Raw genomic sequence first — 15425 nt, forward strand, 5'->3', positions numbered from 1 at the left:
TCCCTCTGATGGGCCGCCCCTCTGACCCCGGGGAGCAGAGCCTTTCTGCTCTTTTCCAGGTTACTTTGAGTAGAAGAACTGCCTCACTGGGTCCCTTTGTGGGTTCTGTCTCTCAAAAGTCTAGTTAGAGCCCTTAGTTTATGAGTTTTATGAGAGAGTACCTAAGACACGATTCCTTCTTGTCGTCATCTTGGCTCCACCCCCTAAAATCATTTCGTGGGACAATTTTAATCCTAGCATGAAGAACTGAGACAAACTGAAATGATTTCCCCAGTCATACTTCTAAGCAAGTGTTTGAGGCCAGATTTGAACTCAGGAAAATAAGTCTTCATGACTCCAGACCTGGTATTCTATCCACTGTGCTATACAGCTACCTTTCTCCTGTTCTCTGCTCTTTCTCAAGAAAAGGCATATTTTATTGAGTGATATTCTGTCCCTTATAACATTCTATGGGCCACATGCTCAAAATTCAGAAGCAATACTAGCTGTTAAGACAAATTTAATTAGCCCTTCCCTGAATAGTGTTGTGGACAGAGTCATCAGGCTGATTGAAGTTGTGAACTAAATTTTCATATGGCTAGATAGGGAAGTAGAACAAACTATCATTAGATAGAATTGACAACTCCTAAAGAGGTGAAATTACCATGTTGGACTTCTGAATGGACCTGTTAATTATGCTCCTTCTCAAAGAAGTGGGCCAAGAAGTATCAAGTTCAAGTTGTGACACAAAAGGGATTCTGGGGAAAAAAGAATATCTGACTAGAATCCTGGGAAACTCCCTGTATCTCTTTTCTACCCTGGCATGGTGGGGATGGAGGAGAGAAGGATTGATGTATATATATGCCATTCAGTTGGGGAGAAATGAGAGTCAGAATTCTTTTATTCTTGGGATTCTAAGTTGATCTAGGACCCTCACAGACTTCTTCCACTCTAAGAGTTCTGTTTCTCCCAGCCTGAAAAGACATATTGGGAAACTTAAGAAGAATATATGGGTGTTTATCAAGGTGAATGTCCTCTTTGCTAAGAAGTTCAAAACAGGGCAGTACACAATTTCCTCAAGCTGATTTCTAATTGCCTGGATGCCCCAGCTCCTTTCTAGACCCATGTGGATGATTAGAATGGTCCCAGATATGAAGGGAAGGAAGGACTCTGGAGGGAATGGCTTCAAGATCTTCTGGTGGAGCTGCTCATCCAGCTAAAATTCCTCATATCCCTCCCCCTTCTCTTGTGCCTTTAATCCCTTCATTCTGGGTAACTTCTATGAAGAAACTCTCAGAACAACTTCAGACCAGGGTTTGAAGGTGCTCCTGACATTTAGAGTCCTCCAAAAAGAAAATGCTATCTTTTGGAGGTGCTCACTTTCAGCCACATAGTGGCATTCTTTTATTAGTGACTATGATCTTTTTTTTATGTTCTAGCTTTAAAATCAGGAAGCCTCTTTGTGCATTATCTTGATTAAATTTTCCTGCTGAGATCAAGAGGACATGATTGTAAGCATCCCATAAGTTAATGAGTACAGATGATTTATGATTCAGTGCCCAAATGAGATTTATATATCCTTGGAATCTATAATGGATTTTGGAAAACAATTAACTTAATTACACTGCAGATGAGAAAAGTCAATAAAATGCTGATACCCAGATAGACATTTCCAATTGCAGACAGGAAGAATCTCCTGGATGCAGATCCTAATAAGCTAATGTGTTCAACCTTCCTACTCCTGCCAAATAGCTATGCCCTTCCTATCGAATTCACATTTATATTGTATTTATTTTACTTATTTTGTATGTATTTAGATTTGTTCAAAGGGCAGCTGGGTGAGGCAATGGATAGAATGCTGGGCCTGGAGTCAGGTAGACTTGAGTTCAAATGCAGCCTCAAACACTTACTAGCTGTGTGACATTGAATAAGTCACTTATTCTTATTCTTATTTGTCTCAATTTCCTTGTCTAAAAAATGAACTGAAGCAGGAAATGGCAAACTAGTATCTTTGTTAAAACAAAAAAAGACCAAATGAGGTCATAGAGCCAGATACAACTAAAGAACTAAACAAGTTTTCTTTACATCTCTTCAATAGAATATAAATTCCTTGAGAGTAGGGGTTAGAAAGGAGGGAAACAAATATTTATTAAATGTCTACAATTTGTTAGGCAATTTCCATTTTACCATTGAGGAAACTAAGGCAGACAGAGGTTAAGTAACTTGCCCAAGGGCACACAGTTAGCAAGTGTCTAAGACTGTATTTGAATTAAGACCTTTCTAACTCTAAATCCAGTACTATGCCATCACTCATTTAGTTTTGTTTTGTTTTATTTTGAAATTCCCCAGTGCTTTACATAATTCCAGGAGTATAATATAAAGAAATTCTTGTTGATTGATTTAATCATTAAAATTAGAGTAGTATTTCCCTTGCACTTTCTTGAGAGGAAAAATGTCTCTATTCTCTGATATATTTTGCCTGCGATGAGAGAACCACAAATTTTCAGAGGAAGATGTGACCTCAGCAGTCACTTAGTCCAATTTCACTATCACATACCTGACAAATAACACCCATTTTCTGCCTGAAGACCCTCAGTGATGGGGAGGAGAGTCAGGTCACCATGTTTAGATAGCTCCAATGATTCGGAATTTTTTCTCAATATCAAGTCTAAATTTGCCTTTTTGAAAATTCCACCTGCTGTTTTTGGTCCTAGCGCAGTAGAGCAGTGGATAGAGTGCCAGGCCTATGGTCAGAACAACTTATCTTCTTGAGCTCAAATCCAAACTCAAACACTGGCTTGCTGTGCGATCATGTCTAAATCACTTAACCCTGCCTCAGTTTTCTCATCTGTAAAATGAGCTGGGGAAGGAAATGGCAAACCACTCTAATATCTTTGCCAAGAAAACACCAAATGGGGTTCCAGAGAATAAGACAAGACTGAAATGACTGAAGGACCCAAAAGCTTTTGGTCCTGCCCTGTGAGATCAGAGAAATCTAATGTTTTTTTTTTTATTTAATAGTATTTCAAATATTTAAAAACAGCTAATATGTCGCCCCCAAGTCTTCTCTTCTCCTTGTGAACATCTAGAGGTCTCTCCACATAGCATGACATCCTATCAGCTGTCTTCCTCTATTGTACTTTTTATTTTTTTAGTTTTTGCAAGGTAATGGGGTTAAGTGGCTTGCCCAAGGCCACACAGCTAGGTAATTATTAAGTGTCTGAGGCCGGATTTGAACCCAGGTACTCCTGACTCCAGGGCTGGTGCTCTATCCACTGCGCCACCTAGCTACCCCTATTGTACTTTTCAAAAGAGAATATAATATTTCACATGTGGTCTGACAGGGGCAGAGTATAAAAGGCATTATCCCTTCTATTCCTGTAAACTAGACCTCTCCATTCAACCTAAAAAAAATTCATTTTTTGAATATCATACTCAACTAACTTGAAATTCACTTAGTTCTCTTTCCCTGTTGTAGTTTTCAGATAAATTGCTAATAATACCATTCCATCTTTTACTTTTGGTAATTATTTTTTGGATCCAGAGGCTTTACATTGATTCCTTTGCATTTCTATTTTATTAGATTTAATCCAATGATCCAATCTGTTAAACTCTCCTTCCCCTAGTGTGTCACTATCTTTCCCACCTCTCTGTCATTTGAAAATCCCAGAGCTGGACACAGAGACAGATTCAGTGAACATCAGACAAGTGGATATTATCAATTAAAACTGGTCATTTAGAAGCTTCTGCTCTAGCTGGTGGAAAGGATCTGAGCAGTGGGTGTGCTGGAGCCAGCTCAGGTGGACTCTTTTTAAAAATGTTATAGTATTTTATTTTTCTAATTACATATCAATAGTTGTCAACATTCATCTTTGTAAGATTTTGATTTCCAAATTTTTCAGATGGAGCAGATTGTTCAATTTTCAGTTTGAGCATTTTCTCCTTGGAAATAAGTAATTGCTACAAATCAGGGCTTGGTTTATTGTTTTATAAATCATCTAGACTTAAGAATGTCATTAAGAAAATATTACTAATTCATTTTAAACTTAAAAGTGTGTATTGCACATTTCCCGCCCCCAGAGAACTTACTATTAAATATTCACCAGCATTACTCTGATCAGCCCACCCTGAAAAGTAATGAGAATTCTTCCCTATGGGTTAAATTTCCATTTCCTTGGGAGCCAAAGGAACCTCTGTAGTCCTAGAAGAAAGAGTCTGTCTGTGGAATTGGGTCCTCTTGCAGCCAACCCCTGTTATTTTCTACCTTACTCTTCTGTAGGACTAAGTATAGGCAACAGTGAAGTGTCTGTCCTAAAACCAAGTGAGGAAATTTACATGATAACTTTATTGTATATTTTAAATATATAAAAATAGTTTAAAAGCTTTATTATATATTATTAAATATATTATACATTTAAAAATATATAAAATAAATTCTATTTTATATATAAAAACCAGCTTGTTCATAATAGATTTTCAATTTCATGTATAATCATCTTTTTATTATACTGTGTTATGGAAATTCTTGTTTTATTCATAAATTAAAAATTAAATAAGTTTTTTTAAAACAAGAAACCAAAGAAGGAGATAAATGAATAGCCTGGATGAAGAATTTGTTAATAGAGAGAATATTTAGAGTCTGTGAATTGGATGACTTTAGAGTTCATCACCTAACTGGCTGTGCTGTTGAACCTAACAAAGAGTATTCTCTAGGAGAGCATCCTTCAATTAGATAATAATAATAGCAATTATAACAATAATAATGGCTATAATTTATAAATAGCATATATAATATAGCATTTTAAGGTTTGCAAAGTGCTTTTCAAATGTTATTTCATTTTGAGTATCTTATTGTTTGCCTTCTCAATGGATGGGGAAGGGTTTGGATAGGAGAGAATTTAGATCTCAAAATTTTAAAAAACAAATGTTAAAAAACCTAACAAAAGAACATTAAAAATTATTTTTTTCCTCATATCTTCCTTCGTCCTCCCTTATTCCTTTATCCTCACAATTTTCCCAGTTTAGTCTCCTATCAACTCTGGGAGATAGATATTATTATCTCCATATTACAAATGAAGAAATTGAGACAGATTAAGTGACCAGGATCCTAAAGTTATTAAGAAGTTAGATTTGAACTCTGACTTCAGAGCCTACTGGCTCACCTAGTTTTTGACACACCAAGCACAAGTCCTCTGAGCCCAGCTGATGACCTAGAAGCAGAATTTACCTCGGACCCAGGGATTAAAGAGTAGTGTGAAGTGGCCCAGGGGGTATTGAGTCCTTCGGGAGACCTGAAGCAGGAGGGAGTAGTGACCAATGATGGCCTCAGCAGGCGTGGTCACTGTTATGACCCAAGTTTGGAAATCTCTGTCTTCTATTGCTGCACTCCACCATTTAGGGTTGCATTGGCTGGACAGCGGGAACTTGACTTTGGTCCTGTTTGCCTTGGAAGGCTGCTTTCCTGAATTGACACAAAGGGATCAGTCTGGTACTTGGTACCTTTGATGATAATCAGAGTGAGAAAGATAAGAGTTAATAACAAGTTGGTAGTATGAGAGGTGTGTTCAAATATACTTCACCTGGAGCAGTAGCTAGCATAATGGATAGAGCACTGGCCCTGGAGTCAGGAATACTCAAATTGAAATCTGGCCACATACATTTATTAGCTGTGTGACCCTGGATAAGTCACTTAACCCTGATTGCTTCCAAAAGTCCTCAGGCCTCTTATAAGCTTCTGCAAAAATGATATTAAAAACTGGACTAGACAAAAAGAAATTGAATCTTCTCTTTGGAGAGGCAGTGTAGTATAATGGGTAGATAACCAGAATCAGAGTCAGAAAGTCCTGGGTTCAAGTGCTGCTTGTGACACATAGTAACTCTGTGCCCTTGAACAAGTTATGGCTAAGGGTCCCCAGTCAACTCTCAAAGACTCTTTCAGAGCAATTATAATTCCATTTTGGTAGAGGAAGTTTCCTAACTGCACTAGATCTGTTTTAAAAAAAAATTGTCTTCATGTCAGTGCTGATAGAGCAAACTCAAATAATGATAATAATAATAACAATAATAGCAAATAATAATAATAATAATAATAATAATAATAATAATAATAATAATAATAATAATGATGGAATATGAGTTTAGCCTACCTGTTTGAGCCACAAGGGTGACCTTTTTTAAAAGCCGGAAGAATCCTCCAATAAGTGGGTTGAGATGCAGGGTGATGGTGAAGGGTTGTCCTCTTCGGACAAAGAGGCGCTTGGAACTGAACTCCTTGGTGTGATGTTTCTCATTGTTTCTGGCTACCTGCAAGTCACAGCTCTTGACATATAGGGCTGTTTGGGGGAAAAAAAAAACATAGTGAGATTTGGGACTCCATCTAGTTATTATCAATCTTTTTTGATCACAGTTCTAAAGCCTACATACAAGCTATGCCTCTGATGTCCTGTGACCAGAGACATGTAGCTTCTCTGTTCACTAATTCTATTCAATTATCCCTTCCACATTGTGGGGGTTAGAGCTACTCCTGGAATCCAGAAATTCATGTAGATCTTTCCTTTGTGCTAGAAAAGAAACTGATTTTTTTCTTTTTATTTTATGGGATGTTTACAGTACCTTACTGTAAAATCTGAGTCAAGTACTTCATCAAAGGCTAATGTAGGTCAATGTTAAATAAAAAACTTTTTTTCTATATCATCTGTTGGCCTTTGCATGTGGCTTCCACAAAACTCCCCTCAAATTCCCATTTCATTTCTTATGCAGAGGGGCAGCTAGGTGGCGCAGTGGATAGAGGATGGGCCCTGGAGTCATTTCTTATGCAGACCCACAATATAAAAAAGCTATGATGGGGAAAGTCATGATGAAGAAAGAAATTCTACTGACCCTAAACCACAGAATCTTTGAGATTCTTTAATTCAGACCTTAAGAGAACCTTAGAGATCATTTTCTAGAAGAAGAAACCAAAGGGTAAACAAGAGGATGAAGTGGTTTATCCAAAGGAAAGAAGGAATAAGACTTTATTAAGCATCTATTATGAGCCAGGCATTGTATTAAAAACTTAACAGAAATTTCCTCATCTGATCATGCAATAGGCAGAATGATATTATTATCCCCATTTTACCATTGGGGAAACTGAGGCAGGTAGCACCTAAGTGACTTAGTTAATAACTATCTGAGACTATATTTGAATTTAGGTCTTCCCAAATCCAGGCTTAGTGTTCTATTCTCTGTGCCAGACAGCCTTGACCTAGATGCTCATAAGGAATATTTCATTTTCCCTGGTAGCATTTCATTTATCTTATAGCAGCTTTTCAAGGTAAGGAAGGAGTTCTACCCACAGTTGCCTACTAAATAGATGTGAAAAGCAAAATAGCTAAAGAGTCTATTACTTTTTGTTTAACCAACATTCGTTAAATATTCTTGTTTCTCAAATGAAATGAAAGGGGAGGTGTCTAAAAAAATTGAGATATGTGAATGGAAATAATAGCTAGCATTTATATAACTCCTACCATGTATAGGTACTATCCTAAGCCCTGAATAATTTTCATCTCAGTTGATCCTCACTACAACCCTGTCCCCATTTTACAAGTTGGAAAACTGAGGTAAACATGTCCAGTGACTTGACCAGGTCACACAGCTAGTAAATATGAGGACAGACTTGGGTCCACTGCTGTATCTACTCTGCCACCTACAGACCTATTACGAAACCATAAGAAATAAATGGATAAGAAATAGTAAGAAAAGTATGAAAAAAAATCCCTATACTGGCTAATAAGGACCAACCTTGACCCAAGAGAAAATGTGATTTCTTCCTTCTATGTAAAGGTGGGAGACTATGGTCTACCTTACTACATATACAGTCATATTCAGCTGATAAGTTGATTTGTTTTCTTGGAATTTTTTGTTTTTCTTTTTTTATTCTTTGTTGCAAGAGATGATTCCTTGGGGAGATGAGAGGAGGGAGATATATTGGGGATAAAGGTTTTGTAAAAAGTAAAATTAACAATAAAATTTAAAATTTTAGAAAAAAAAATGCATCAGGGACTTTGCTTTCCAAGAAATTTACAGTGTTGCAGAGAGGGTTTGATACTCTACTCAGGTAGCTATAAAGTAAGTTAGAACATGTTTGAGTAAATAGAAGAGGTTTAAGCAGAGTAAGTGGTAGAAGACAACTGAGCAGGGAAGAGATCATTTCTAACCAGGAGAATCAGGGAAGGCTCCTTGGAGGAGATGAAAGAAGATAAAATATTTCAAAAGATGGAAAAGAAAGTTCATTCTAAACATTGAGACAGTATAACAATGACATGAGGACAAAGAGGGCAGGATGAGAATAAAATAGTTTGACCAAAATGAGAAGAGTGCATAAAGAGAGAAAAATTTTATTAAGTACCTACAATGTACTAGACTCTGGGTTAAATACTTCATAAATATTATTTTATTTGATCTTCACGACAACTTTATAAGATAGGTGCTATTAGGTTCTCTATTTTAAAGTTGAGGAACAGACAGACATTAAATGACTTTTCCAGGGTTCTATAGCTAGTAAGTGTCTGAGGCTAGATTTGCACTGAGTTCTTGACTTTAGGCTAAGTGCTCTACCTACTTTACCACTTAGATGCCTTTTGAGAAGACTAACATGACTCCCCTCAAATCCAAGTTCGAGTCCCGAACCTCCCCTCCTCATAATGACTGTCCCTGGTGATCATGTTCTGATTTCTTTAATAAAGGACATTTCTCATGGAAAAAAAAACCAAAAACAACAAAACCCCAAGAAAACTAGCATGAAACAAAGCTGGAAAGGGCCCTTGGTGCCAGATTATGGAGAGCTTTGAAGTCAAGCTAAAAAATTTGTGTGATATTCACTGGACACTGTGAACTCTGAGGAAATTTTCTAGGAAAGTAATATGATCAGATTTATACACTTGGGAGGTTATTTTAATAGTGGTGCTGCATAGATTGGAGAGAAGATAGGCTAAAGGCAAGGGGATCAATTCTATTGTAATAGTCCAGAGAAGTTCATTTGCTGAACTAGGATGGTGGTGGGGTAGGAGAGAAAAGAAGAGAGAAATATTTTGGTGGGTACTCAATTATACTTGGGAACTGATTGGATATGGAGGGGATATTCTCCCTGACTGTCCTCCATGACTGGAATGCTCTCCCTCCTCCACCCTGACTACTGGTTTCCTTTTAGCTCCAGCTAAAATCCTGCCTCCTACAAGAAGCCTTCCTCAACACTTCTTAATTCCATTGTCCTCCCTCTGCTCATTATTTGCTACCAATCCTGTATTCAGCTTGCTTTGTATATGTTTGTTTGCAAGTTGTCTCCCTCATTAGACTCCTTGAGGCCACAAACTGTCTTTTGCCTCTATTTGTATATTTAGCACTTAGCACAGTGCCTGCACAAAATAGGCATTTAATAATTTATTTCTTTTAAAAATGTTTCTTTTCTTCTTCTTCTTCTTCTTCTTCTTCTTCTTCTTCTTCTTCTTCGTCTTCGACTCTCTGTCTCTCTCTCTCTGTCTCTCTATCTCTCTCTGTCTCTGTCTCTCTCTGTCTCTCTCTCTCTCCTCCCTCCTTCCTGACAAACTTCACTGACTCCCTATTACTTCCACGATCAAATATAAAATCCTTTATTTGGCATTTAAAATTTTTCACAGGGGGCAGCTAGGTGGCTCAGTGGATAGAGCACTGGCCTTAGAGTCAGGAGTACCTGAGTTCAAATCTGGCCTCAGGCATTTAATAGTTACCTAGCTGTGTGGCCTTGGGCAAGCCATTTAACCCCATTGCCTTGCAAAAACTAAAAAAAAATTCTTCACAGACTGAATTCTTCCTGACTACTACCTTCACGTATTCTATTATCCAAAACTTGCTTGTTTTTCCTAGAACACAACACTGCACCAGCTGAAGCCTGTCCTGAGTGCTCACTTCCATCCTCTGACTCCTAGAATCCCTGGTTTCCCTTAAGATTCAGTTCAAGCACCACCTTCTCAAGGACCCTCTCCTGGTTCCCCCTGGCTTGTGGCACCATACACTCCAAGATGCCCTTTCATCTCCTTTGTATTTATTTATCTTTTACAGTCTGTCATCTCCCTCATTGAAATGTAAGCTCTTTGAGGGCAAGAACTATCTTTTGCTACTTTTTATATCCCCTGGGTTTATCACAGGACATAGTAGAGTGTTTAATAAAAGCTTAGTGAATTGAATTGGATAAGGAAGAACTGATGATGATGATGATGATGGTGATGGTGATGGTGATGATGATGATTATGACTCAAGACAATACAATGGAAAGAGCAATCTCTGTTGTTTAATCCCTGTGGGAAGTCAATTTACCCAAGCCTCATCTTTCTCATCTATAAAATGAAGAGATTGGGCCAGGTGACCTCTCTGATCTTTCTCTGGACCTGTGATCAGAGAGCTGTAAATTGATAGACCTGGACAAGATGACCTCCAAGGTTTATTCCATTTCTAAATGCTTTCATTTTGTGGATGAGATCATTAGGGGTGAAGATGCAGAGATAAAGAAGAGGAAAGAACTCAGTGAATTCAAGGTAGAGGTAAACAGGAGATAAGTTGATATTAGAAAGTTTGTGGTTGTATTTATTATTTTTTTTCAGATAGGGAAGAGTTAGTTGAAGCAATTAAACTTTTTGATGAGAAGGCATTTATTTAGGCCTTCACTTTTTGCTGTCAGATTAATTCTTTGACTTTTTAAAATTGATCCTATTTACAGTTAATTGATTTTGTCCTGTAACTAAGTCATGATTCTTTGAATGAACTTAGCTCAGAAATTAGCTGACCTGTAATGAGTTATGTTTAGAAATCCAGTCCTCCTGTTAATCATAGTTCTTATGTTAAGGAAATTCTTGAAGGAGGCAAGTAGACACCAGAGAGTCTGGTCTAATATATTTATATCATTAAGCAATCCTTCAAAGATGTCTGGCTCATTATCCAAAGAAGCCACATCTCTAGAGATCCTTGGAGATGCAGTTGGACTCAAACAATGAACATTTCTTAGTCATAGGAAGAAGAGGGTTATTCCTAGTTCTCATTTCCAATTTCCATCCAACCATATTTCTTCCATCAAAGATACTAAACCTTTTTATTTTCTGTGCTCTCCAAAACTATAAAAGATTACTCTCTCCTTTATTTGAGACCTTAGCTTTGCTGGTAAGCTGAAATCCTATTATTGGTAAATTCACACTTTGCTAATAGATGCTCAGAACTTTGTGTCTCAGTTTACTCTGGTTTCAATCACAACACTAATGACCTGGAAACATGAATTTTGCCTGACCTGCTTTGGAGAGGTAGTACAACCTTGATGATTTCTTTAAAGTAAATTCAGAGGAGGGTGGCTAGGTGGTGCAGTGGATAAAGCACCAGCCCTGGAGTCAGGAGGACCTGGGTTCAAATCCGGTCTCAGACACTTAATAATTACCTAGCTGTGTGGCCTTGGGCAAGCCACTTAACCCCATTTGCCTTGCAAAAACCTACAAAAAAATTCAAAGGTTCATTTGGAAATTTGTTTTGCTTGACTATGCATATTTTTTACAGGTATTTGTTTTCTTTCTTCACTTAAATCTTTATTTCTATTTATTTTATGTTTTTAATTTAAATTATTTATTTATCTATACCCCAAAGAAATCAATGAAAGAGGAAAGGGACCCATGTGTACAAAAATATTTATAGCAGCTGTTTTTGTAGCAGCAGAGATGAACTAAAACTAAAAGGATATTCATCAACTAAGAAATGGATGAACAAATTATAGTATGTGAATGAAATGGAATATCATTGTGCCATAAGAAATGATGAAAGGGATGATTCTCAGGGAGAAACTTGGGAATATTTGCAAGAATTGATGCAGAATCAAGTAATTATATCCAAGGAAACATTTCATTTGTATAATTTGTTTTTTTCTACTTAAGTCAATTATCTGGTACTTTTTATGGGATTCTCTCCTTTTTGGTGGAGATCAATACCCTGTGTCTGAATGAAGAGGCAGAGATGGAGAATATGAGAGAAGAGAGCTTAAGATCTCTTTAAGCTTTCAGTCTCTTCAAGCTTTAGATGCTGCAGTTGTTTTGGGCTTTTTTAGCTTACAGCTTCAAGAGAGAAGATAGAAAATGCCAATATCTCTTCAGGTTGCTGAAGGGTGAACAAGAAGGTGGGAAGAAGACAACATGAAGGAAACTGGCAGTTTCCTTTGTCTCTGTCCCCAGCTTGTTACACTAGAAACTCGGGATAACTTCCAAAGTTTTGGTGAACTTTGAACTTGATTGAACTAAGTCACCTCACTTCACTTCCAAAGGAAAGGTTCTTTTATTCAGTAATGTCTCCTATATTTCTATTTTATGACCCATTTAGATAAATGAATTTTTTGCTTCTTCTCTTTGTATATGGAACTGATATTTAGTGGGAAAGGAGTCAAGTCTTGAAAATAAGGTTTGAGGTTGGTTCGCTTTCCTCCCTGATAATGAAACAAAAAAATCAGAAATTAGATTAAAACTGAAAACTATTCTGCCTCCCTTTAAGCCACACAATGACACTCCCATGCTACATGTAGGTGAACAACCCTTGCAACACAAAGATGTTCTTATTGTTTTTATGGAGCTATGGAGGTGGAGAGAAAAAAATGAATGCTTGTTAGTTGAAAAAAAAAACTTAAAATTTTGAAGAGCCCTCCTAATTTAAACTGCTATTTTTTTCCAATTCTTGCTATCCTTTACATTTAAGTCAGAAGAAAGACAAAAAGGTGATGGGGTTTAGAGATTAACAAAAGTGAAATATTTAATTTTATCTATCATTTTCTTTCTTTTTCTTCTCTCTCACTTTTTTAATATATAGCTAATGAAAGAAGCCCATAAATTTGCTGGTGACACCAAAATGGGCAGAGTGACTATTGTCTTGGAGAACTACATTTAAATTCAAACATTACCTTGGCAAATTGGAGAACTGGGCAGATAGAAACAAGATGAAAATGGAGATAAAAAGTACCAGATAATTGACTTAAGTAGAAAAAACAAATTATACAAATGCAAGATTGGGCAGTGTTGTTTTTGTGGAATCATGACAGAGAGTAAACCAGAGGTCTGAAAATCTTGACAAATGAGTATGAGTCAGCAATGGCTTAAAATAAGGAATTTTTTGTTACCATTATCTAATGAGAAATTTGTAAAATGCTTAACATAGTAGATGTATGATTAAGGCTTATTCCCTTACCCCCTTCTTATATAAGATGCCAGACTAATGAGGATAGGAAGGAGATGGAGAATTGACTTTTTGGGTAGTTAGATAGGATTCACTACCTTTGGCGATTCTGTGATGGACATACTCATAATGACGACTAAGAAGTTTAAAAGCCAGCAGATCATTGTGTATTTATAGTCATTAGTCAATCAACAGGTATTTGGTAATTGCTAATTAAATTGAATTGCTAGCTGTGTGACCCTGGGCAAGTTATTTTATTCTGTTTACCTCAGTTTTCTCAAATATAAAATAGGCTGTACAAGGACATAGCAAACTACTCCAGTATCTTTGCCATGAAAACCCAAATGAAGACCTGAAGAATGACACAACTGAACAGCAACAATACCGGTTATAGGATAGTTATAGAGTTATATAGGTAGAGGGATTTCCTGCATTAGGATTTCCTTATATCAATGAAATTACAGCTCCAGATGCCCCAGTCCTCACTTCAATGCCTCAATTTAAAAAAAAACCCAAACATTCTTCATTACACACCAGGCAGGTTTCTACATTGCTTCTCCCTATTTTTGGCCCTGGCAGGGGTCTTCTCTCTACTATAATTGGGTTTTCACTTTGGCACAAAGTTTTAAATTAAATGGGCAGTCCATTATTAAGGTCCTATTAGGTACAGGCACTGTGATAATACCCTGGCAGATTAAAAAAAATCCCTATTCTGGAGTCAGGAACATTCGTTTTCATGAGTCCAAATTGAGCTTCAAATACTTATTAGCTGTTTGATTCTGGGCTATTCCTTTAGTGACAAACCACTCTGGTATTTTTTGCTAAAAAAAAATCCATGATGTGTCTGAAATGACCTAACCCTAACAAAGAAAGATAAAAGACAATTCCTATTCTCAATGAGCTCACCCTATCAACAGACTACTACTGTTAGTAAGAAACTGTTTTTTTTTCTTTATAAATGTGAAATCAAAATACTAATATGTACCTTTATGTTCAGAAATTGCTGAGTGTCTTAAATAGTCCAATTTCAAAAAAGGAAATTGAAGTAGCTATAAAGGAAGTACCAAAGAAAAGTCTCTGACCCAGACAGAACTATAGGCAAATAATACCATATATTTAAACAACAATTAATACCTTTATAATTTATACTTTTTCTAAAAATTTGAGATAGAAAATGTTCTACCAAGTACCCTTTTAAAACTGAAATAAGTAAAATTTTATTATCCAAGTCAAATAAACATAAAACAAAGAGAGAGTATAATGAATATCAATTTTAACATTTAAAAAACTCATAGCAAAAAGACTATAGCAGTATCTCCAAAAAAAAAAAAATATTCACTCTGGTGAAATTAGATTTATTCCAGGGATTCAAATATAGTTTAAAACTAGGAAAATGATTAATACAACCAATCACATTAAAAATTGAAAAACAACCAGAAATAGCATAATAAATCAAGATAATTCTGAATTTATTCAATGCTATTTATATATTTTTTCTTTTAAGTATTAGTCCCATGGTCAAATGCTTCCATCAAATAGTTCAAGTAAATATGATTGCTGGGTTACTCTCTGGACAGTTTACAAGATAGCCCTCTATTGCTGTTCCTTTCTTTATTCCTCATCCCTTTCTCCCTTACACTTCGAGGAAAGATAAAGACATACATTCACTACAACCAATGTCTTTACTGCTAATGGTACTCCTCATATATGGAAGGACAACATAGGTCTCACATCCAACTTACCTTGTCCCATGTCTTCAATTCCTAGTTTCTACCCAAGTGTAAGAGGAAACTCACTGGTTCTCAGACTTTTGTTTCTTTGCTTCTACTTTGAAGGGTGATAGTTGAAAGGGTAGTATGTGTACTTTTAGGACCTACTAATGTCAAAGTTGTTACCACTTTCCTATTTGGGGCCCTGGGTAGACTCCATCTCTTCTGTTGCCTCCCCTTGCTTATCTTAGTGACCAGGTTGTTTGAAAATGTTCCATTTTTCTTTTATCTTTGTACCCCATGCTGTGTGGGATGGGTGTGTTCTCAGCAGGCTAGGGAAAAGAACTAAAAATTTTCATGGTCTTAGAATAGACAAACATCACTCAACCTACCTATGCAACTGCCCTTTACAGTTCTCACATAAATACAGTGGAGATAAAAGCCCCCCAAAAGAGGCATTTACAAACATTTCCATTTCCAAGTATTGGGAAAAACTCTGATCATATGCATTTCTGACAAAACCTGTTTGAAAGT

The 15425-nt window shown here is 36.6% G+C and overlaps 1 protein-coding gene across 2 annotated transcripts in view; it reads right to left on the reverse strand.

The window, feature by feature from the left end:
• EPB42 (erythrocyte membrane protein band 4.2) overlaps nt 1-15117 on the reverse strand; it is a 37335-nt gene extending 22218 nt beyond the window's left edge. Inside the window, exons 1-3 of one of the 2 annotated variants that reach the window (XM_074235225.1) lie at nt 14925-15116; nt 6126-6311; nt 5207-5440 (exon numbers count right to left, since the gene is read on the reverse strand). In XM_074235225.1, coding sequence (XP_074091326.1) covers nt 5207-5440; nt 6126-6311; nt 14925-14934 — 430 coding nt within the window. In that variant the 5' untranslated portion in view covers nt 14935-15116. Of the gene's footprint in view, nt 1-5206; nt 5441-6125; nt 6312-14924 lie in introns of both variants that reach the window. The other variant, XM_074235226.1, reaches the window with a different exon arrangement.
• Nucleotides 15118-15425: the final 308 nt, after the last annotated feature.

The sequence above is a fragment of the Macrotis lagotis genome, chromosome 4 (genome assembly GCF_037893015.1).
Source record: "Macrotis lagotis isolate mMagLag1 chromosome 4, bilby.v1.9.chrom.fasta, whole genome shotgun sequence".
NCBI classification, from domain to species: Eukaryota; Metazoa; Chordata; class Mammalia; order Peramelemorphia; family Peramelidae; genus Macrotis; species Macrotis lagotis.